The 25,274-nt window shown below is 41.1% G+C and overlaps 1 protein-coding gene across 3 annotated transcripts in view; it reads right to left on the bottom strand.

Moving 5' to 3' along the window:
* Nucleotides 1–25,274, bottom strand: part of EXOC6B (exocyst complex component 6B) — a 435,787-nt gene that overhangs the window by 212,526 nt on the left and 197,987 nt on the right. For all 3 annotated transcript variants that reach the window (XM_050943361.1, XM_050943362.1, XM_050943363.1), the window contains exon 8: nt 17,799–17,867. In XM_050943361.1, coding sequence (XP_050799318.1) covers nt 17,799–17,867 — 69 coding nt within the window. The remainder of the gene's footprint in view (nt 1–17,798; nt 17,868–25,274) is intronic.

Below are 25,274 nucleotides of genomic sequence, written 5' to 3'. Positions count from 1 at the left end.
ATTAGATCGATTTACTGCGGTAGTGTAGACCAGCCCTCAGCATGTATAATTCTCTCATTAAGTGTCCTTTGTATGTTTTCCAAATCCATTCATCATCATATTTTTTTGCTTTGGATAAACAGTTTCGGGTTCATGCCTTTCCAATAGCTGTTACACAACTTTAAGAAGTTATTCTGAAGATACATCCAACACAACAGCTGTATCACAGCTTGCAATAACATCTCTACCTGTCAAGGGCCATCAGATCTTTGATCTAACCTTAGAAATATGCTAGCATATTTACTTTCCTGCCTGGAGAAGTCAAGCTGAATATAGCAAAGGGCTCATATTTTAATTTTCAATTTTTTCCTATACTACCTTGAATATGAATTAACAGTTGAGAATGATCATAGTGTCTTGCCAACTCTCATCATTTGATCATGAGTCTTGTGGTATCTAGTGTTCTTAAAGTCCCAGCCGTTGGAATCAAGAGACTGCATGAGAATCTAAGATTTCATTTATTTTTAAAAAGCCCGCTCAGTTGCAAAGAAAAACTTTAAAAATGTGGAGTGTACCTTCATGGCTCAGAAACCAGGAAATAAATAAAAACAACGTTTATTCTTTTTTAAGTCTCATGATTAGATCCCTGCACAGATATAAATTTTTATCTGCATCAGATCCTCAATCCGCAGAAACGGTCCGTGGATGTGGATACAGATATGCACAGATTGCAGATATCTGCTTTCTGTTTGCAAGGTTTTAGATACAAAATTTGTATCTGCATCCAATCCACAATCTGCAAAAACCGGCCATGGATATAAAGCAGATATCCACGGCTTTGTAGGGCTTTAATCATGATTTCTTCAGGCCTTACTTGTGATTTCTGGTTTGTGTTGGCAATTATTATAACCAGCGATTTTCAGAATTTACAAAACAGCAGCCTCATCTCTAAATTCTTTACTTTGAATAGTTACTGGATTTTGAAAATAATAAAAAGGTATAGTTTCCTATGACAGGGGTCGGCAATACTCAGCATGCAGCCCATCAGGGTAATCCACTAGCAGGTCGCAAGACATTTTGTTTACATTAACCATCTGCAGGCACAGCCCCCCGCAACTCTCAGTGGCCCTGGTTTGGTGTTCCCGGCCAACGGGAGCTGCGGGAAGCCGCACAGACAGCGGGGATGTGCTGGCCACTATTTCCTGAAGCTCCCATTGGCTAGGAACGGCAAACCGCGGCCACTGGGAGCTGCAGGGGGGCGTGCCCGTGGACTGTCAACATAAACAAAATGTCTCGCGGCCCGCCAGTGGCTTACTCAGATGGGCTGCATGCCGAAGGTTGCCGACCCCTGGCCTATGACCCTGCCAAGCATTGAGAAGTAGTGCTGGCAAGCTGTTAGGAGACAGAGAACTGGGCCGAAGTGGTCCAAAACATACAGGAGAGCAGCGGAGAAGATGGACAGTAAAGGCATCTAAATAAACTCTCAGTTTTAATTTCCAGGATCAACCAAAAACACCTAAGCACATTTATGGAATGACATCAGCAAATAGGACACTGGAGGTAAGAGAGCAAAATGAACTGAAAACTTGTATAAATCAAAAATTGGGTAACAGTGTTTATAGCCTGCAATATGGCTTTTAAAAATTCACCTGTGTAATCTGACTGACCTGACTAATCTTGCTGTCTGTGCTGGAAAGAGTAGGCATGAAGCCATCAGCCCCTAGAAAAGGCCAATCAGTAGAGAACGCCGCAGCATGTCTCCTCAGCGATACTGGCTACCAGACCACATCAGATCTCTTCTCTGCTCTCTATGGCTTCCCACAGAATATCAATTCAAGTTCAAGGTTTCAGACCTTATCTTCAAGCCCTCTTTCTACTACAGGATAAAATTCATTTGTGCAGCAGACAGAGCTTTCTCGGGGACTGGTCTGCGACTATAAAACAAACTGTCAAGGGAACTAAAGGACCATCACAAACCACACCACCCTGCACTCCTCTGATCAGCCTCTTCTAACACACACAACATGTACATTAAAAAAAAAAAAAAACACTACTAAAACAAAACACACACAACTCTCTGCCTGGGGAAAGATAAGAGAAAAACAATAAATGATGGATGCTAGTCACATCTCTTACTGCACAACGGGAATGTACCCAGATATTATAGTGATGAAGGTGATAAATAAATATATCATAGAATACCAAATAGGCACAACTGGCCTACTCAGGGAAAATTAGATCACTGCTTTCATCGAAGCACTTTATAAAGCAAAATTTACAAAGACTTCAGAGATGGGAGTAGTAATACTGATAATTTACCTTTACCTTTCACGGGCCATTTTACCTTTTCTTGGTCTTTGCAGGGTTCAACCACAGCTGCAATATTGTGACCTGTGGGAAAAAAGGTGGGATTCCCCACTTTGAATTCTACTTGGTTGTTTAGAATCTAGCTCCTTGAAAACTTGAAACCAATGGCTACTTTCTTAAGAGAAAGGGTGTTTGAACCCATATGTTCAGGGTTTGGTTGGTTACAGAGTCGTGCTTTCTTTTTAAATAAGCAGAAGGAAAGCCCATGTAGCAGTCAAGGCAGAGGACTAGGAGACGAGATCTGGGTTCTCTTCCCAGCCCTGCCACTGACCTTAGGAAAGTCAACCTCTCTGTGTGTTTCAGTCCTGCCTGCTGTAGAATATGGCTTGCACTGTTCACCTTGTACAGGTGCAGTGAGGCTTAATTAGCATTTGCAAACAGCTTTGACAGCCTCAGACGAAAAGTGCTAGAGGAGTTCAATGTAATACAGAAGAAAAAGCATTCTGAAATACTTTTTGCACTTTACACTGAGCAACAGAAAGATGTATGAATTTTATGTATGGACAAGCAAAAAAGACAGATGACATTTTGGATCTGCCAGCTCTGATATCCTTTTAAATAAATTATTAGTGCTCAAGAGAATTTTAATCTTTGTTTGCTATAATTAAAGATTGCAGAAATATCAACGCCTCCTGTGATGCTGTCAGATCCCACAAGCTTAACAAGGGAGCTGGGCAAGTACTTTGATGAAAGACCTCCAAGGAATGGTGCACAAAATGGTATTAGCTGCTCAGTGAGGAACACTGTACTTTCCCCCTCTAGTTCGGTTCTGGATAAACTACTAGTGAGGCATTAGGAGCTACTATTTTTTGGGTGTGACATAAAACCACGGACTTAACCACTTCAGTAATTAAGGATTCCAAGGAACATTTTGGGTGTGAGCCCCAGTGTGCCAACTAAATTCCAACTCAGATAAAATCCATTTTACCTAAAACCCCTGTACTTTCAATTGGATTAGAGTCTTAAATTCTAGTCCTAAACTGTTGTGTACTGTCGTGCCCTTTAAACAGCTATTACATTACTCCCCAAAGGTGGATTTTAAGGTCAGAAGAGCCTATTATCATCTAGTTTGACCTCAATCATAATACAGGCAATAAAATTTCACCTTGCATACCTCAGCTGCAAACAAAGTGGTACTTGTGTACAGTTTTATAGTGTTGTCTTAGCCGTGTCAGTCCCAGGATATCAGAGAGACAAAATGGGTGAGGTAATCTCTTATATTGGACCAACTTCTGTTGGTAAGAGAGACAAGCTTTCGAGCTCACACAGAGCTCTTCTTCAGGTTTTATAAACAGGTGCAAAGCACACTTGGATATTCAGGGTGAAACAGGCTCTCTTAGTATGATGCAGCCACAATTCTTCTTGAAGAGCAATCTATATCTCAGACCATCACTCACATTTTAGTAGGTTTACGTGTTAATCTGAAATGTGTCTTCCTTCAAATTTAACAGTAGTTGATGAATTTGGTGCAAGTGTTTGCTACTCCTTCTGTCATTCAAAGATGTCAGCTGTGGTATGAAAACCCCTAGCGTATTAGATTTTCAGATTCTCCAATCCAAATTTTGTCCACCTTACATCATGCTTGGTAAAGTATGTGGGTTATAATGTTTACTCAAAATAGGTAAAATATAACAGAACACAGATGATAATCTTCCCAATTGTGAAGCCCTTTTTAGTACATACAACTCACAAAGCTTCCACTGAATTCCCTATGTACAAGTACTGCTGGATTAGACTTTCAAAATTAAATTTCTGGTATTTAAAAATAAATAAATAGTTTGCATATTTAAAATAGGTTTAATTTTCACACAGAATTAAATGATTTACAGGTTTTGTACTCTTATGGCTGGTAAGCCAACGCATAAATATTCTCCTATCCTTCTGTTCTGAGGTCTGATCCATTCTTGTCCTGTGATCAAAGCCACGGATGGACACATGCAAGATGCAGTCTCTATCATCAATTTTTTAAAACCCATTTTAAATCAACAATTGATTATTTTAATGCATTCTTCTCCTAGAACTACCAAGATGTACATATGTCTAACGGGAGTGATCTGGTGCTGCAAGTATCCTTCCTCACCCCATTATCCTTCCTAATACCAGTTACCCCATGAATTGCAACATATTCAAGTTAGGTTGTAACGCTCTTTGTCGAAGGGATCATGTTTCGCCATTTTTTAAAATCTATTAATTATAAAGCATCCAGAACACGTTAGGGACCTACAGGGGTAAAATACAGCCCTGCTTTCTAAGCTGGTAGAATTTTCTGGAAGGGGGACATTGACTTGGGGATAGAGAAAGGTATTTGAAAGGTGTTTTTATGGCACATTATGGACTAACTGGCCTTAACAGAGCTAACAGTAAAATTAAAAGCTAGTATACATGTCCACATTGCTTTTCATCCTCAAAACCTTTACAAACATACCGAGCATAAGCTATATGCAGAAATCACTTCAGCGTCTTTGTGAAATGCAGCCATCTCTGGCAAACAGTGTGACAGCTCTTTGAGAATACAAAGCAATACTATTCAATTGTTTAGGGCACAAAAAGGTAGAAGAATTGGAGGAGAAGCATGGTCTCAAGGCTAGGGAGCTAGCCTCAGACTTCGGAGATCCGAATGGCTCTTCCACTGACTTCTTGTGTGACTCTGAGAAATCTGTTAGTCTCTCTGTGCCTCAGCTCACCAGATCTGTAAAATGAAGATAATAGCACAACTCTACCTCACAGAGGTGTTGTGATGATAGAGACATTAAAAGACGTTGAGCTGCTCAGAGAGGCCACAGAAGTATCTAAGATAGATAAGGCAGAACATTCTGTTCTGTTGACAATGCAAGTAAGACTTGCAGGAAGGCTAAATATGATTAACCAAATGACTAATGGGCTAGAGCACTGTGTTAACATTAACACAACAGCCAAATAAATTTCTCATGAAGATGTATACTAAGGCCACTCAGTAAATCTTTATCCAGCATGGGAGAAAATGCCACTTCTAACATACCTGACAGCACAAAGAGAGCACATGCCAACGTGATATGCAAATTCAAGTCCCTGTACTTTACCAGCTAAGGAGGAATCCAAATCTAGTTTGCAGTGAACACTTCTGCTTGATATCCTATAGAAGGAAGCGGATGTTTTAAGTTTTGACTGACGAGACCTTTACGCGGTGACATGCTGCAGGCTAAAAGAAAGAAGCCAATCTCAGACCAGAACTTGTAACATTTTAAAGAAATTACTGCACGCTCAAACAATGGAATATTTGTCAAAGTACAACTTGATCACCAGAATTCATCTGTTTTTCATAACTATACTTGACCTAAACTACATTGACTGAACAAGGTAGCCTGTGTTTTTCACTCTGGAAAATATGGCTTTTCAACTTTAAAAAAAAATTTTAAAAGCCCACACTAAAGAAACACTAATTACAAAATGACTGTGGTCCAGAAGACTGAAGTGCATTAGGATTTAGCCAAAGATGACGAAGAATGATTTTTCTTTGTTACAACAGCAAGCAGCTAGTCATCTTCAGGTCATATTTTTGACAGTCTCCCCTTGTTTCAGCTACCCTCCAAGGTTAAGCTCAGGAATGTCTGCCTTACTTGTATGTTGGTTTCCATTCTTTCCTCTATTTCCAGCCTTCCTTTCCTTTTCTAAGGTTACTCCAGCATCCTGAGGTCATGATGAATGGATACAATAGTGTGGAGTTTACGGTTAGATGCTGTTTCATAACATGTTTTAAATTCTTCATTAAACTTTAATAGTGAGTTGGCATGAAAATCCTTCAGTTCTCAAGAGATTACCACTCTTCCCACCAGAAGAACCATATGCAAAGATTTCATGTGAGGAAGAGGGACAATTATTTCTCAAGTATAAGCTGTGCATACTGGAAGGAGGTTGGTCTAGTCTACTTCAGGAAAAGTCCGTTCCAAGAATTAGCAAAGAAGGATTCATTTATGAGTAGTACATAGTTCCACTGATTTCAAAGAGAATACTCACTGAGTAAGGTAATAATCATGGTCAGAGTTGCAGAATCAGCCCTAGGTATGATGAACAACAAAACTACAGGGTGTAGTGGGGACAAGGAAACAGGAAGACCACAGAAAAGGACAAAAGCAGACAATGTTTTTAAGAGAGAATTGGCTGCAAAGAATTCAGGTAATTAATTTTGTTTCTGTTCTGCATTTTGCCTTTTTAATAGCTACTTCTTGTCATAGAACTAATCATTTCTGCCAAACTCTGCAATCGTTGCTTGGAAAAGAACACAGGGAAATATGCTACTAAATGGGAGACCTTTGCACTAGGAAAAAAAAAGTTATGCCATTAAATTAAAGATGATTTTATTTTAAAGTCTCTTTAGTAAAGAAGAGGCTCCTCTTTCTATTAGTTCAAATTGCAGGCTCAGAAATTAGCAAAACCATCCCTCGCTTATATTGTCTTAGTTTCAAATGAAAGAACATTTACTCATGTTTAGGACTGATGTGCGACATTTTAAGTTTGGGAAATCATTTGTTAAACTCACACATTTGTTTTGCTCTCTTACCCAGGAGCTCCAGGGAAAAAAAGATCTTGCTGCAAAAGAGAGAAGTTTATTTTATTTTAGTAAGCATACTGCAGACTATTCTCTGCACAGAACAGAAGGCAGTTGTATAAACCCGTCCAACGTGATCAAACCCCACCGTTGGGATGAGAGGGGAGTTCAGTCTCTATGACACATTAAGTCTTTAGCCTCTCTGCTGAGACTGCCAACAACTGAGGCTAGTTAGTTCCAGTTACCATGATAGCTCTTACATGCACAAGAGAGAGACAGACTCACCCCCTTCAGACTTTTGGCTAAGATCACATACAGCATCAATGTAATATTGGATACCTCCTCTATCAAGGGAAGGACATGGTGATCTAGTAGCTGTTTTCCATCTCTATGACTTAACCACCAGATGGTTACTCTTTTCAGTCACTATCGAAATATACTGAATTCAGACAGGCAATCTAGACACTTCCTAGCCCTTCCTAGCCCACTGCTGATGAAAAATGGACCTGAAGTGCAGTAGTTTTCTGAAAGATGGCGCTTCCTACTCGACCAATGTTCTCCTTCACGCATTCACGGTCAGATCTGCTTCCTTCACCAACTTAACCAAAAGCATGCTCTTTTTATAAACCCTGTTAACACTGCAGAACCAACACAGGAGTAAGGGGGTGGATTTATTAAAAACAATGCTGAGAGAAATTTTTACCATGTTAACACATTGTAATAAAAGACAAAGGGCTCTAAGAAATAAGTGAGACAAGAGAAAGTGCACTAAAAAGAACACGAAAGGGTTAAAACCATACACACACACAAAAATTCTTACACACACACACAGAGAAACATGGCATTCAACAGTGAGGGCTTATGTGCCTCCATCCACCTAATAGACAATAGCATTTGTAGGTACCTCAGGATACCAGCCCCCTCCTTTTGCACCCCTCCCCCCAAAAGCAATATGGGGATGGGAGTGATTATGGGTTTGCAGACGACAGCCGGGTCAGGAACTTACAATGATTAGGCAGAGGAATAGCTGGGGATAAGTATTACATATACACATATAAGCGTTTCAGGCCACTTAGCTTGCATGATGGAGTCCTTGACTGTACCCATTGTCTTTTTAGACTGTAAGCTCTTTGGGAAAGGGACAGTGCTTCCCCATTTGTATACCATCACATTTTCCCATTCCACAGCGTAAACAACTATGCACTACAGCATCATATGAACTAGAGCAGTTTGGCAGGATTGCCCTGGGAAGCATGCTTAGGTGCCCCGTGCTTTCAAAAACAAGAGAGCTCACTGAGCACCCAAGATACAATTTTTTTTCTGTTATTCACACATTAAAATGAAGAGATGGTAAAATAAAATGGCATTGGATTTTTTTTCAAGCAGCTGTTGTGCAAGACACACAGCCCTTGGGCTACAATACCTTTACCTGATGTCCCCAGTCTGCAATTTTCAGCATTATAGTCACCATCAGAAACATACAACCTCTGACTAAAATTTGCACCTATTATTCAAAAGAACAGGTGCTACTTTTATACAGCACTTTACACCACACACACACAGCTTTTCATCCTGAAGGATCCCAAAGCACTTTAAACTATGTACTACAGCAACACTGAAAATACAACCACTTCTGGGGTGAGAGGGCATTGGAAAAGCTGGATTCAGTATGTCGTACAACAAGATGATGTGGTTTAACAGCACAAGGTAAATCTCTAATCTCATAGCAATTTCTGTAGAATCCTAAGTGTCCATGTGTAGCACATAAGACCTCTGATTTTCAAGGTTTCACCCCACAGATCCACAAACAGTATGCCACTTAGAACTCAAATTATTAACTTCAAAAGGATAAAGGGATGAGTCATTTGTGCCAGATTTTAAACCTGTGATTCCAGGGAGTCCAGGTTTTGCAAAACTGAGTCAGCCTCGAAGCTATATGCAAATTTATTAAACATACTGCAAAACACATTACTGCATACATAGTGCTTATCAGATCAGATCTTAGAATCTTTGATCTTGCCTCATGTCATCCATAAAACATGACCAAAGTAGACTACCAGTTGCAGTTTGAAGAGGCATTGGTATTCAGAACATTACTCAGTGTGTTTCTCTTATCTCTCCATCATTAAAACATCGCCATCCCATCAGATAGCAAGCCGCTTTGGTGCCACACTCTTGGAATGCAAGGGCATCGTTTGTTCACTGTACATGCTGTGCCTTATTTCCACATTCTCCTGAACAAAGGCATGTGCCCCTGAAATAGTGGGTGTATGCGTCATAAGTCTGTCCTGCTCATTGCACACCCCTTCCTGAATAAGTATTTGTAAACAGACGGAGAATTAACATTCAGCCAACTCGAGCCACTTCATAAAAAAGGGACTGTATTCAAAACAGGATGACAATCATTTCCCAACTAAGGTATACAGGTATTTAAACTAAAACTATACACGTAGCAGGGAAAGAGCAAAAACACAGCTATGCACCAAGCAATTCTATGTGATTCACAGAAACATGGTGGCTAAAAAATTCACAGTTCTCTTTAGGAATGGGAGTTTCTGGTAAGCACTTGACAATTCTCAGGAACTACATTGGGAGAAAAAACTTTGTTTTAGTAATGCAGATAGTTGGACTGTACTACACAAATTCGCATTCATAACTTTCTTTACAAGCAACATTTTAAAGGTTCACACTTACTCTATTGAATAAAAACACCCTTAGGAATCAAGGGGACCATATGTCTAGGTAATTCAAAGTAACGAAATAAAATGTGGATATCACACAGTCATAATACTGGTATCGCTTGCTACAAAAAAAAAAAAAGAGGGGAAATGAATTCAGTATGCAGAATGTCAGGCTAAGAGCATGGTCTGACAGTCTAGTGGCAAGACTCTGCACTTCCATGGGACAATACAATCCAGGCACAACTCCAAAGGAATTTGGCCCCTGAGCTTTATTACTGGTCTCTCACCCTCAGAGGCGTGCAGCACCATCAAGGTAGGGGCAGTAGATCATATTCAGTCCCAGAAGATAGTCTCCTACTGTTCAACTGCACCACCACCTACAGCTGTTTACGGAATATTTTTGACCGTGCTGCAGAAAGAATAGCAGCTCCAAAGTAGAAATCTGAGGGTGGGAGGAGAGGTTTAAAATAGGAAGATCTGCTAGGCAGGAAAAGAGAACCTTTTCCCCTCCAGTTTAACCGAGTTTTGCCTAGGAAAACAAACTTAATGGAGACTGGCCTTGTTCTCACTCTAATCCAATACGCTTTCAGAAAACTTTTCAGATCGGTGTTCCTCTTCAGCACTGGCTCCATCACTGGGGTGTTCCTCCTGAGAGGACACTGTACCTTGACACCACCACAGAAGATCTTCACCATAATGTCAGAGCGTTCTCCAAACTCAATGTTTTTGTGACCCCTCTAGCTCTCACAAGCTCAGCAAAGTCAGGTTTGGTCAGGATTTGACCAACACAAGTAGTAGTTCTGGGGATACTGAAAACTCAAACCACTCCATGCTCTGAACCATTTAAGGTGAATAATCTCTCATGACAAACTGTCCTCTGAGTCCTGACCACATTCCTTCCCCGGGAGAACTAAGACTGCTGGTTAACCCTTATTTTAGCCACTGAGATAACAATTGATGTGACTGAATCCAGAGAAAACCTTAAGTTATGCTTTAAAATTTAAATTTATCTGCAATTTGCTAGTCTACATATACAGTGCAACAGACAGGTAAGGCTCATCTGGTTTTGTAAATAAATAAAAAATGGTGATCACCGTGAAAAGGACTTGAAGCCCTGGATTAATCATGCTCTGCAACCCCTACCTTCAGGTGACAAGGATCCTGCATTTGGGTTATTATACATTGCCACTATATTTAGGAGGAATTATGTTTTTTTCCCCTAACATGGCTGTTTTCCAAACTGAGCACTTGGAGAGCCAACGCTGTCTGTGATCATATCTAGCCAGCTTAGCACGAACACTGATTTCTCTGCTTCTTCTTTGATCCAAGTCAAGTTGTATCCCCATGGGTAATAAGGTCACAAGGTTAAAAGAGCAATATGACAATTACTAAAAGTTAAATCTATGTCCACCCCAGATAGACATACTATCAAGGATCCATTAGCACGTAGTACAGAGCAGTTATCTCAGGTCACTGACACCAGTTCACTTTAATGGCTTTTCCTGTGTCCTTATCAATCCAGTGCACAAAGTATCTCACCCCAGCCTTTCCCTATGATCTCAGTACCATGTTTACAGCTATCTAACTCCACCAGGCACCGGTGAGTCAGCCAACTCAGCAGACAGTGAGATACGCCAGAACAGAATGATGGGACAATCTTAAAAGCAACTGAGATGAACTAGGAGTTAGATATTTCTAGAAGGAAAAATTTCCACTAAACAAAAAATAAATCTCAAGAGAAAAGGTGAAACTTTTTAATAGCTTTCCATTCCCAAGGACACAGTTGAAACAAATTTCACAGCCCTGATCGAGAAAAAAAGAATTAACAACAGACTCTCCACATTATAGTTCACGTTTCAGTATCAGTGAATAAAATAAATATGTATTTCAAAGAGGAAAGGCAGCAGCTCTTTTAGTAGGAAAAAAGTCTGGGAGCTACATTTCTTGAACAATAATTTCAAGAATAAGAGACGCTCAGCTCTTAAAAGAGAAACTACTTCAATTCCTTTTACTAAAGCATGAGCAGATGAGACATTTATCTATACTGTAGCACCTCTAGTCTTGCAGATTGGGCAAGGAGCGAAAAGTACCAGTCTCAATAATCAATATTCCAACAGGCAGATAAAGCAACAACTGGCAGTCACCAGTGCAAATTAAATATTAGAGCACAAAGTCAGAAAGAAGAGGGTCATGAATACATCAGAGTAGGAACTATTAGGAGGGGGAAAGTTCTAGGACAAATAAACGACGACATTTAAGTTGTGATTCTGGAAAGTGACTCATGATGTTCCATATTTATGGTCTCTCAAGAACTCCAGATTTAATCTGCTCAGTTGAACCTAAAATGATGTTATTTCTAACTGCCAGTCGCAAAAATTCAGCCTGGAATCTGAAAGTCAAGCTGGGTTCCCTTGAGTCTCGGGAATCACTAACTACATAAATTCTGCAATCAGCAACACTTGAGTAACAATTCTATGGCCAGCTCCCATTCCCACAGCTGTGCTGGCTCTGAAGGGCAAACCGATGTACAGAGTAGTAAAAACTTGTTGCAGTCGCTGAAATAAACAAATGGCTGAATACATCCAGAGAGAACACCTGAGTAAGTGAGGAGTAGGAAAGCGCACATTTTACATAGCTTTGAGAGTTGAACCCCACCTTTAAAGGCAGGTCAACAATGGGAGAAGACCTCTTGTCAGCCTAGTGCAGTCTATACTGAGAGATAGGTCAGTGTAAGTGCATCGCTCAGGGATCTGGATTTTTCACACCATGAACAACAGGGGGGAGGGTTAGCTCAGTGGCTTGAGCACTGGCCTGCTAAGCCCAGGGTTGTGGGTTCAATCCTTGAGGGGACAACTTAAGGATCTGGGGCAAAATCAGTACTTGGTCCCGCTAGTGAAGGCAGAGGGCTGAACTCAATGACCTTTCAGGGTCTTTTCCAGTTCTATGAGATAGGTATATCTCCGCATATTAGTTATACCGATGTAAGTTTATAGTATGTACCTGGCCTAAGACAATGAAATGACTGATGGAAGGGGTTGAGATGAAAACAGGAGCAGAGCTGCAAAAAAAAAAAAAATCTAGAGAAGACCAATCCTAAATGAACACTGATAGGGTAGGTCTACACAGCCCTCAGACATGAGCCTCCTACCCTAAATCAACAGACTCGGCTTAGCAGGGCTTGCACTAGTTGTGTAGACAGCAGCTCAGGTCAGAGAACAACTTCAAAGCACTGTCTACACAGCTATTCTTAGAGCACTAGTGTGAGCCTAAGTCTATTGCCCCGGGCCAGGAGGCTCACTTCTGCAGGCTGTGTAGACCTACCTAGACAACAATATTCACTGCCTGGACTAGCAACTTTGTTCTCCCTTAAACATTCCTGTACACCAAAGCCAAAGGTGTTAAACTGCATCTACACTAAGCACTCAGAAGTGTTTCAAATGAGTTTTAAAAAACAAAAATCTTTTCCCTCCAGTCTCCTTTATTCAGAATCACAGCATCCTCTGTCAGCTCCATGCAGATTCCTCTGCAACCGTAGCCCAAAACTGCACTGGATTTTGTTTTTGACTGTCTCACAGCTGCTAAGTTCCCGGTTTGCAATAAGTTCCCCTCCCTATACCCTTCAGTTTATGGGAAACATCATACAATAATCAATTTTCATTTTATATCAAGTAATGCAAAGCAATTCCATCTCTTGCATTTGAAATCCAAGACTGCCAACAGCTATACAGATGCCATAAGAGATAAAACAAATCATCTAACCCAAACTCCATCTGTTCCAGTTTACTTTGGATATTGATCAAAACAGTTTTTGTGCTAGTTATGTTTGAGTGAGGGAAGACCTAGTACAGAATAAATATCAGTGGCAGAATCACTTCACCCAAATACTGTAGTTTCATCTCAGCTTTGTACAGCGATTCGTTAACCAATTCTGCATACTGCTCCATTACCTCTGGGTATGTATAGGACATGAAAAAAACCAGTAATGTAACTAAGTTGTAGATTTACAGACTAATTGTAAGTAAATGTCTTTACATATATTGCTGCTAAACAGGAAGTGGGTATGTTCTGTTATTTGTGTGTATCTGACTGGGGGTTAACCTTGGTCCATTGGTTAGAACAGAGGAGAGGCAAGGTTTTGTTCTAGGCTCTCTCCCTGACTCCCTGTGCTACCTAAGGGCAAGTTGCTTAGCCTCACTGTGTCTCAGCGATTATGCATTTGTTCTCTCAACTTTTTAGTTCATTTTTTGCATGCAATTCCAGGATTTAAAATATTAACATCTGTGATATCCAGAGATCCCAAGGCAGAATCAGGGCCCCATTATGCTAGGTACTGTACAAGTATATTAGAAGAACATGTCAGTGTACGTTGTTTGGGACAGGGACACAAACAGCTGTTAAAAGGAGAGGGGTACGCTACATACACACAGTTTTTAATGTGCATTTGTCGTTTTTTCTTTTGACTGTAAATATTTAAAGTGGCATCTATCTCCACTTGGCCCCCCAGCCATTATTAGTCGGCTGATTTCTCAGAGTAAAGGATTGCTGACAAATAGTCCCATAAAGCATCCCTATCAGAGTCTGTCTCCCCTAGTTCTGTTACCAAGTCAAGGACCAATTCTCAATTAACCACAGCCTGACCCTTGTTCACTTTCTTTCCCTCTCCTCTGCCCTTCCTGCAAAAGTTCAGCGCTTCCTGGAAAAAGTCTCACTGCCTGTTTGATACTGTACTTTGCTTTAGTTGCTGAAGGAAGGATTTACAGGTGCCTGGCCCGTCTGCAAGACCATGACCGAAAGCTGACCTCATGTTACAATATGTGAACTCCTGCCCTGCTGATAAGGCTGGCAGATATGAGTAGGATTTTTCAAATAATCCTTTGGGAATTTATAAGCAGCACAGCCATAAAACTGAGGTGACTGGAAGGTCGATTTCACTAAAAATAATAAATATTGCAATGTTTATTCAAAGTAGGCCTTTGTAACTGCAGGCCAAGCACTTAGATAACACTATTGTAAATGACAAATATTAGGAGGTTTTGGTAACTATTATATTATGAGCCTTCCGTCTGACACTGATGTGACCATTTCCCTTGGGGCTTGTCCAATCTTTGATATTGTTCAACACTAGCTGGGCCTAGAAAACCAGTTCAGGACTCAACCACAGGTCAGGAAAAGGGTAATTTTCCTTTATGGTTGCTTGCCTTCCTTCCCTGCTTGTCTTCTTGAAAATTCTGCCTTACAGTTTCTTTTTTTCTTGTTTCTTCTAGGCCTTTTGGCTGAGATTCTGTATTGTAGGAGTCTGGTCTAGTGGGCTCAGTAGAAGACTGGGGAGAAGACCTCCTAAATTCTAACCCCAGCACTGTCATCAACTCCTTCTGTGACCTCACGGCCTCAGTTTTTTCCATCTGTCAATTGGGAATAACACCTACCTACCTATTCCACAGGGATGTGGGGACGGTTAATGTTTACAATGCATTTTGAAGATGGAAAATGCTTTATTAGTGCTAAGTATTAATATCTGACCGCACAATTTTAGTATCTCAGAGAGCTTTACAAACATTGAGGCGCCACACCTATGTGAGGCAGGCAGGAATAATAATTTAATCACTCAGACATGTATCCATCGGGGGACTATATTCTATCCCCAAAAGAACGATGGACTTCATCTAACATGACTTTTCCCATCTCAAGTTACTTTTTGAGCACATCAAAGAGGCTCCAGGTGCACTCTCTCCAAGAACATATTGGCTGGCTAATGGTTTACTTCCAGCTGCAGCAGAAAGCAATCAAACAGCAGCTTGGAGCATTAGCCTGGAATCTGTTTCTAGAAGTAGCATTTCTCCAGCATACAATAGGGGAATACACAGCCACGTTCTATATATGACAAAGGGTGAACAGTAAAAGCACCATTACATAAACCAGAATATAATGTCAGTCTAGAAATAAACGTACTACAAACTACAATACTCTGAACATCCACTGATGCAAAAAACTAATGTCCTGTTTTCACGCTTTACGTAATAGCATTATATATACCCTTCTATTAAACAACTATATGCAAAGCCATGACTACATGTACATCTATGTACAACTGACATTTCTCCAAATCAAATGACACTTTGAAATCTACCAAGGGATTCAGACCATTGTAATTTTCTCCTAGCACACTCCCTGAAGCAGGCTTCCAACATCTAGTATTTTGTCTTTGTCAAAGACAGTTCACTCAAAAATAACATTCTGGGTAGGTTAACTTTTTAATGCCAATAAAGTATCACGGAATTGTAGCGAAGCTATATAATTACCAACAGATGAAGACATAAAAAGGTTATATATGCATTTTTATGATGATTTCTTTCCTTTAGCAAATTCATTTGTAGGTATTGCTGGAGGGGGTGGGGAGAGGCGCTGGCTCTAGGTCTACCATAAATGAAACAATTCTTAGTTCAGGCTCCAGAGCAGCAAGGGAGGCAAAGCTGCCGGATTACAAGTAGAAACCATGCACTGTTCTTATGTACTGGCTTGGCTTTAAAGGGTTCTCCTGTGGCCGAGAGAGCTGAAGAGCTTTCTTCAGCAACTGTGGGTTACTATCATTGAAGAACAGCTGCAGACTAACAGAGACCCTTTGGGTCTGCAGATTTCCAGTTTGGAAGGCCCAGATGAATTACTGCAGGAGTCTAAAAATTATGAGTATCTGGCACAAGGAAGTAAAGTCTGAAGCGTCAGCCATGAAGGTCATTTTCTCCGCTCGCATTAAAGGGAGTAACTTTTTATCAATATATCGGAAGGCCTGAAAACCACATTTTGTCTAGCAACCTACCAAAACTAGAGGTGAATTTTATTGGATTTTAAGTGGACCCAGGGGCGGCTCTAGGTATTTTGCCGCCCCAAGCACGTCAGGCAGGCTGCCTTCGGCGGCTTGCCTGTGGGAGGTCCCTGGTCCCACGGATTCAGTGGCACGCCTGCGGGAGGTCCGCCAAAGCCGCGGGACCAGCGGACCCTCTGCAGGCATGCCGCCGAAGACAACCTGCCTGCTGCCCTCGCAGCGACCGGCAGAGTGACCCCCGCGGCTTGCCATCCCAGGCACGCGCTTGGAATGCCGGTGCCTGGAGCCACCCCTGAGTGGACCCACCTTTCTAAACAAAGCAAGTATTTGGAATTCTAGATCCCTCATCTTCTCAAATGTGGACAGAAAATTAACTGGATCTAAAGTTGCTGATGATCTATCTATCTTGGGGTTTTATACTGCCAAACATCACCTCAGTATCTCAATGCCTTCCAAGTAAAGATGATAGCAAATTCCCTAGTGGACGTCACAAAGTCTCTGGCTCGTCTCCCTTTTCAGAATAAAAACCTCCTGGTTTTGTTGGCTGGTTGATTGATTTGTTAGTTACAAGGTTTTATCTTTGTATATTGGGGTGGGGGGCAGGAAATGTTTTGGTAAGTAGGAATGCCAATGTGGTGGGTATCATTTTTGCTATTGTGGGAAGGTTTCCACCATTGTGTGTAACTGATGATCAGGGTCACACAATTATTTTTCTCTTAACATACAACAGCGATCAAGAACTGACTAAAATGCAGCAGAAAATGGTCTTATCACTTACACAGCCATGTAAACATATCTTGATGTTTTTCAGGGCAGTCTGAAGTCTGACTTCCAGAAAGCTGGAGCCAAGACAGTAAAACTGTGGATTTAGTTACATACCATATGATTTTAATGATGGGAAATTCTCCAGTCTTCAAAAGAAGGGAGGTGCAATAAACAACAACAAGCACTTAAAACTGCTGTCTTTCTTGATTACTCGATACATTACTTTGCACTGATAGAACAGTTATTTTGATTAAAGAAGAATTATTTTAGGGAAATATATTTAAGCTAGAAAAATGTATTTGGCTCCTAATAAACCCCAAAGCTGTTGTGGCTGAAGAAAATGGTTTATTTATCTTTGCAGTGTGCTAATATAAAATAGCTGTTTGGTTTTTACTCAAAGCCCTTCCTCTACTGTCGGCTCCCAGTGTTGCCCCTGCTTCCCTTTGTGACATGCTGCTGAGGTTCTAATGTGACTAGATACTGCATTTTCTCTTGAGGTGAACATAAGCACATACTAATACTCGTTACGCAACAACTTCTTTCCAAGAGCGTCTACACAGACATAAGGAGCTGCACCGAAACTTGCCATTCAAAATCTGGGCAAACTTCAGTGTCATTTGTACAAACTGTGCAGTGAAAACACCATCGCAGACCTACTTACCAATACAGAATAGATGTGCAAGCATCGATACACGGGTGAGAAATCCACCAAATCCTGGGCACCAGGCACCTACAAAAACATGAAATGGAAAACAAGAGGCTCAACATATAATGTACAAAGCACTTGGCTACAAATAAAGTACATAGTGTGTGGGAATATACAGACACACTATAGACTGGATACTGAGGATTTCAGTTATAATGAATTTCAATAGCTAGTAAGTACTGTTCAACTTTGGGGTTTTTAAAGCAGGTACGAGTGGATCAAAGCAGCAAAATTCAACTTTTGCTGTACCCATCACTCCGAGCATCTACCTCTCTACAAAACACATACCGTATTCATACCCTTTGTTAGTCCTCTCAGCAGAGGGGCAAAAGATGTGACCAACCATGGTTGCTAAATGAGCTGGTGGTCCTAGATAAGAGTTGAGGCATGTTGGCAGAAGCTGTCACTGACTCGATCTATGCCACACCTGTGCTGCAGGAAGGTACTTCTCCAGGACTGCTAATTTGGCATCAACACTTAATTCACTTAAAGGACAAACTGAGCCATTTTTCAAAAACTGCTTACTGATAAAGCTAAGAAAGCACATAAGGACAAGGCAGAAAGTAAGAGACCGCAGAAAACTGCATGAATGTGAGATTCAGCATCCACAAGCTTCACATTATGGATCTACTCAGGTCAGCAGCGTACAATCACAGGCAACGGGCAGTCCAGCGGGACTACTGATATCAGTTGCTTGCGCTGATTTTTTAAAACCAAAACTAAATGTACCAATTGTACACACACACGGAGCAAAGTAAACGTGTGCTCCTATCACTCTTACCCTCCCGCCCCATTACCTCCATTTCTCACCTCTAAGTGTTGTGTCTTGTCTTAACTAGATTTCAAGTGTAGACACAGGGCTTGTTTACATTACAGGGGTTATAGCAGCAGAGCTACGGGTTCATAGCTATGCCACTGGAACCCCGGTGTGTAGATGCACACTACTTGGACAGAAGGGGTTGACCCACCACTGTAGTAACTCCACCTCCCTGAGCTAGGACAAAAGACGCTTTCTTCTACCAGCCTAGCCACATCTCCAGCAGGCATTTAGGTCAGCATAGCGGTGGATTTTTCAAATCCGAGTACTGTAGCTACATTGACCAAAGTTTTAAGTGCAGACCAGACTAGTGAGCACAAACTCCTCAAGCAAGAACTTTCTCTTGCTATGTGTTTGTAGAGCACTCAGCACAATGGGGCTCCAGTAATAAATCAACAGTAGTAATGAGGGGGAAAAAAAAAAACACACATCACCCGTTCACAACACACAACCACCACCAAATTAACTAATGATTTCCCATGAATTAGTATTTAACAACAATTACTCTTTTCAGATGGTTAGCAGTGATCATTAGTGGTCCCTGGAACCAAGGCCGGTGGTCCACAAATTAAATGTTTTGCTAGCGAAGAGGTGTAGGTTCGAGGGAAGCAGGAGGGGAGTTGATCCACAAGGGGAGTTCTCTTACAAGAGCAATCCACAATTTTAAAAAAAATCTCTGTATTTCCTTAAAAATATTAAAGCCCAAACATAGACAATATAATAGCTATTGCTCCAGAACAACTTCAGACCCTGATCAAGAGTTTATATTAAGATTTAAACTGTATCTAAAGCATTTTCAGACAGTCATGCACAAATTCTATAGACTGTTTTAAAAACACACACATCCTTGTGGAAGTGCTCAAATCCTTTACCCTCTTCTTGCACAGGGTGTTAACTTGAGATTGACTTAATATGAGGAAAAGAACAGACTGTTCCCTCCACACAGAGCTCCAACCCTAAGAGTGAATGAAACAACACACCTAGCCTTTTGAACTCTTTTCAGACTCAGTCCACTGTATGCTTTTGCACGTACACAGTATTCGAAACAAACTACTGTGGCAAATTTAAAACACTGCCCAACAATCTGTATTGTTTTCTACTGCACTGGAACAATACATTTATTGCTCTCCTAGCAGTCGTTAGCTTCCCTGGGTAGTTTCTTGCGTAACTTTCACCACCACCCGTCACAAAAAGACTCTGGTCATTACAGTTTTGAACACAAATCCTACCGGAATTATGGCAGGTTGGCAAGAGACACCCTAGAGACTGATGTCTGTACTACTTCACGTTGCTTACGAACTTGCCGCTGTGACAATACTTACTGCAATACAAAAGCAAAGCTCAGCACGTATAGTTTGTGATGGAATGCCACATACTGGCAGGAAAAGGAAATGACCTATCATTGAAAATCACCCCTGAATAGCTAGATGAAGAGTATTTTAGACACTGAAGTAACGAACAATGTCACAACCAACAAACCTTTGATTAAGGTGTGGAATCTCTCTTCGTAGCACTTGTTTTACACTCATAGTTAAGCTTGTGTTTCTGAGGTTTGAGGAGCAGCAGAGCTATTTCTAAGCTTGCAGTGAAAAGAACCTAAAGCCCCCTTTTAATAAAAAGGGCACTAGATGGCCACCAGCACCTCAGTCTCATCTCCTTTCTCCATGTTCACAAAAAGAAAGTGTATCCTATCCTTAAACTGAAATTTCCTTTCTTCAAACAGCGAAGCCCACAAACTCTAACTTTGGGTCTTCAGCACATCTGCAGTATGGGAGGGGGAGACAGAGCCATCAGTCCCTGTAAGCAGCCCAAACCTCTCCGTCTGAAGAATACCACCACTTGGGTTAGCTTCAATGACTGAGGATTCTAGCGGGCTTAACCTTCATAACAAATTCTTAGTTCTGAAACAGGCATACACTGACTTAAGTGACAGCTAAGGAATGCTCTGCTTTTTAGTTTTGGCCCCAAGCTTGTCCAGAATGGGCTGTATCTGTGGATACTGATACTAGCAGATAGAAAGCTTTCATGGAAGTATGGATACACTTTTCTGTACCTCAGCAAGAAAAGAGCCACTGATCTTTTACACTGGAGATTATAGGAACGGCTTTATGAGAACTTTTGAGGGGGAGCCCATTACTACTTTTTTCACAACCTTCCATTTAGGCACTATAGCTATGTAGTACATCTCTTCAAAGTCCACATCCACTAAGGGTTAAATTTAATTTTCAATATTTAGAAAACTCATAGGCAGACATCCTACATCTCTCTGCATACAGCAAGTAGATTCTCTTGGCCCAGAATGAGTTCACTAACCTTAAAGACGAAGCTCCGATTGCTAATAGAGCTAACTCCACTCCATGCTTTGAACATCTGCGACATGCATCATCTAATCCAGGTGGATTTGATGGCTTTGAGGCTTTTAACCCCATGCTGAGGGTAGTACACAATGAATCATGCTGCAGATTTACATCATCATCTTGTGAGGTCTAGGTGTACTTCAGTTGCCCTATGAACACCTAGACCAGGTCAATAAGGGCTGGATCTATTCTAAGTACCATCTTATCTGCATGAATGGTGCAATGTTAGAGCTCACCGAAGAGTTCTTCAAACTCAGACATTGTTCCAGCTGAGGTTATGGTGATAGCAAGACTACTTTGATTGGCTGGAAGTAAGAGAGATCTCTCACAAAAAATTAACATGGCTTTTGCATAATTATTGATGGAGACAAAAAAAGAAAAAGAAGAGTGGCGTTCTCAATCAGCTGTGTGTGATCCAGAGAAGTCTTCCATGAGGAACTATTAATGTTCAGATGCGTGGATATATTTTTCAGTCTGCCTGCTCGAAAAATACTGAATAGAGCTGACAAGTTTATTTGGAGCATTGTATTTTTTATTGCCATAGCCAGGCACGCTGGGTACGAGCAGAATAATCCCTTGGGCCAACCAATACAGCATTTGGATTCCTTCTTCTGAAAGTTATCTGACACTAGGGTGGTAGGGACCAGTACAAAATCTGAAGTTCAGGTTTTTTTGCCACCTTGCTATCATCCTTAGATGTAAAGTCATCCCTGGGCAAATTTAAATGCTCAAGTTTTATGACTCTAGGATAAAGACGCCATTCTCCCTGGTCTAACCCATATCTGCTCAGCCAGTCTGCCCTGATATTGAGCTTCCCAATGCGGGGAGGAAACATACCAGATTTGTTTCTCTATTAAAGGATCAGGGATCTCATCTTTCCTCTCTTTTTGACCATCAGGTCCTTTGAGTAGAGTCAAGGAGGACAGGACAGGACATGTCTTCAATCTGGAGAAAGCCAATTCACCGTGAGAGTGTGAGAGGTCTTTGCCCCTTTTGAATATGGTCTGCAGAGCTTGCTCTCTCTCTCATCTAACTGAAGAAAGGAGAGTAAACACCAGTCTATACTGGGACACATCTGATCACTGAAGGGAGGCTCTTGTGCACTAACTTCTCTCTCTGCCATTAGTTCACATTTTGCTGGGGAAGGGAGCTATGTGCTCTATTTGGACTGAGCACCCCATGTGGGTGAAGAGTCAGAATAATCCCTGGGAGCAGAAAGGGCCCACCCTGAATGAGAAGGGTGAAGAATACCCAATCTAGCCCAGACTGAGTAATTCACAGAGGGTCTTGAAGCACGACATTAGGAGTCAGCTGCATGGGACATTTCTGAGGAATAAATCACCACCACAATATGTCCTGGCCACCAGACCTACTTCCCAGGGAAGGGAGATCCCCACTAAGGAAAGCCCAAGGGGAAAGGCCCCTGTTTAACTGTGAAGACAGATGGATGAATGGCTGGAGATGAGTCTTGAGGCCTCTCACCGTCCTTCTCCCAGGCTGTATCAGTGTCTGCCAGGTTGGTCTCTTTTCAAATAGTAGCTAGAGGTCCTGGACTGGCTTTTGTGCTGAACCAGGGCTGCTGCTACAGAGGGTTTCAGTGGCCTTTAGTCTATCTGCCCTAACCCTACTGTTCCCTGCATGGGAAAGGGCTGTCTGACACTTTTCCTGGCTTCGTCAGTGGTGCTCTGTTTTTCCTTGGGAGAGGTAAGCCTAAAACAGTCCCTCTGGGGAGAAAGTGATATGGTGCAGAAGATGCAGAGCCCCCCTATGCACTCCACAGGGTGGAGGAAGAGAAGTGCAAGAGGAGAAAATCTTCCTTTAAACCTATTTCCTTGGCTGCCTGTCGGCCATGGTTCCTTCTTTTTAAGGAAGTAAGGTGGGGACAACCCACCAGAGTGCATCAGGAGATGGTGGCTTCACACAAAACAAACCAGGATTGTTTATTCACCCGTGGGGCTTTTAGCCCTAAAAACAGCCAATTAGTTTGACCTGAATTTGGAAAATCCAATCCAGAATCCTGAATACCCTAAACTCAGAAGCAGCTGGTCTGATTTCCACCTGCCTGTGAGCGTGGAGACAAGAAAAACTTAGAGGGCTCTACAAGAGGAGTGGCTTTCAATGACTAACAAGTGTCATTGTCTCTAAAGCTGCAAGCAGGCTGAGGATCCAATGCTAAGGCCTTACTGAAGAACATGGTACTAATATTTTACTAACGTACAATTCCTTAGAACATTTAATGGTTTCATTTCACGGTGCTCTCTTCCAGATGAAAACAGCGGTATCTGCACTAATAAACTATTGTTTCCTTTCCAAAGAACATTTTTTCCCCCCAAGTGGAAGAAATCTGGTTAAGACAGTTAAAAACACTTCCTTTGCCTGCCTCTAAGAAACTGTTCTCTCCAAGGAGCTAGTGAGGAAACAACAAACAGGAGCTGCATTTTATATTCATGCTTTTTGACTCTACGCAAACTGAATAAACTATTTTTTCACTTGCTTCTGACAAGGCGTCTAGCTCCTGTCATTTTCTTTAGCACTACTTCTGGACACACGTCTGTTTCACTACTGATTTCATCACCAAGGACAGCAACTACTCATTTATGCTCTGAATCTTGTTTCTGCAAAGACATTAGTCCTGTTGCCAATTTAAACCAACTACCTTCCAAAAGGTATCATTAAACCAGGAACGAACGCTTATTTACTAAGAATCTGGAAATGAAACATCTCTTCAGTCATCCATCATTCAGCCAATGCAAGACTATTCCCTACTGTAGGTTTACTAGCGTTCTGCCAGTCTTGCATTTAATGTGCCAAGAAATGGAGCTGCCACCACTTCCTCTGAGAGACTATTCAACTACATAATAAATCGAACTGTTGGGAAGTTTCTAAGTTCAGCCTAAATTTTCCTTTTCCTTAATTTTATCCCTGTCTCCTGATACCATAATACTAGCTTTGCTTTCCTAAGTAATTCCTCTCCCTCCTTAATATTTACAATTTGCAGATATTTGTAGGCTGCACAGGTCCTGTGCCTATTGTGGCACATTAGTCTCAAAGTCTTCAGCAATATCAACCATTTTCTATAGGGCGCTAGTGTCTTATTCTGCAGCCAACTGAACATTCCACAGCAGCATGGAATGCAGACAACTATTCAAGAACATGAAGGTTGGGGGAAATCAAATATCATGCGTACATTTACAGGTTTGTGCTCATTTCCTAAAAATGCACCTTCCCTATTCATTCTCCCTATGTTTAACTTCTGCCCAATTTCTAATTTGCAGTGGAATTGAGTATTGGCGCAAACAGAAAAAAAACAGAAGGTCTTCCCACAGCTTTGAAGATCACTATATTACCCTACCTTCTCAATGCTATGAAAGGGCTATGGCTCTGTTCTCCTTCCTGGCTGCTGCCATGCAAGATATGATGCTTGCTTATATTTATACAGAAGTGTGAGTAGGCCTAAAAAATTATTTCCTAAAAGCAAGCTTCAAATAGTCAAGCAAGACCCGGTAAAATATGAGTAAAGTGAAGTGAGACTTCAAAAGCAAGCTGGAGATAAATTAGGGCATAATCCCAGGTCATGTTGGAAACATGTTTTGGTCCTAGCTGGTTTATACAAGTGTTTGAGTCAAAGTGTTAATTTTTTGGAAAATGCTATCTAGATTGATAGCTATTGGTAGGGTATTTACATGGATACTAATTAAGATTATGTTTAATGTTAAATAACCAATGAGAAAGAAAATATTTAATTATGATAACAAAAATATAGATATGGTAAAAGGTGGATTCAACATTAATTAAGGAGCAATATTGTAATTAATTATAAAAAGGGTAGCAGGCTAATTTTAGATTAGCCATGCCCATCCACTGTCAAGGTCCCTTAGAGAAAGGATTATACCCATTCTCCTCATTTAGGGACCGATCATCCCTAAATGCATCATTTCATCTCAGAATGTGAGTACCAGTGCAGCGTATGGTTAGTTTGTAATGCCTGTTTGCTTAACTATCTATTTTATAGTAAACAGAGTTTTTAATTTTATTACTTACTGTGTCATTCACAGTCTTCCACTAAATTATCTGTAACCAGGGACTTAGGGGTGGGGAGGCAACAGGAGATTATGCATTCCAGGAGCAAGGGCCAGAAAGATTGCATATTACACAATACATTTTACATTTTCTACTGGCAATAACTATTAAACTTCAATGGAGCTACACCAGCAGAGAATTTGGCTCCTAGCAGGTAGAAAGAAGCAGCAAGAGATT

The sequence above is a fragment of the Gopherus flavomarginatus genome, chromosome 3 (genome assembly GCF_025201925.1).
Source record: "Gopherus flavomarginatus isolate rGopFla2 chromosome 3, rGopFla2.mat.asm, whole genome shotgun sequence".
Taxonomy (NCBI): Eukaryota; Metazoa; Chordata; order Testudines; family Testudinidae; genus Gopherus; species Gopherus flavomarginatus.
This window is presented reverse-complemented; position numbering and strand designations above follow the sequence as displayed.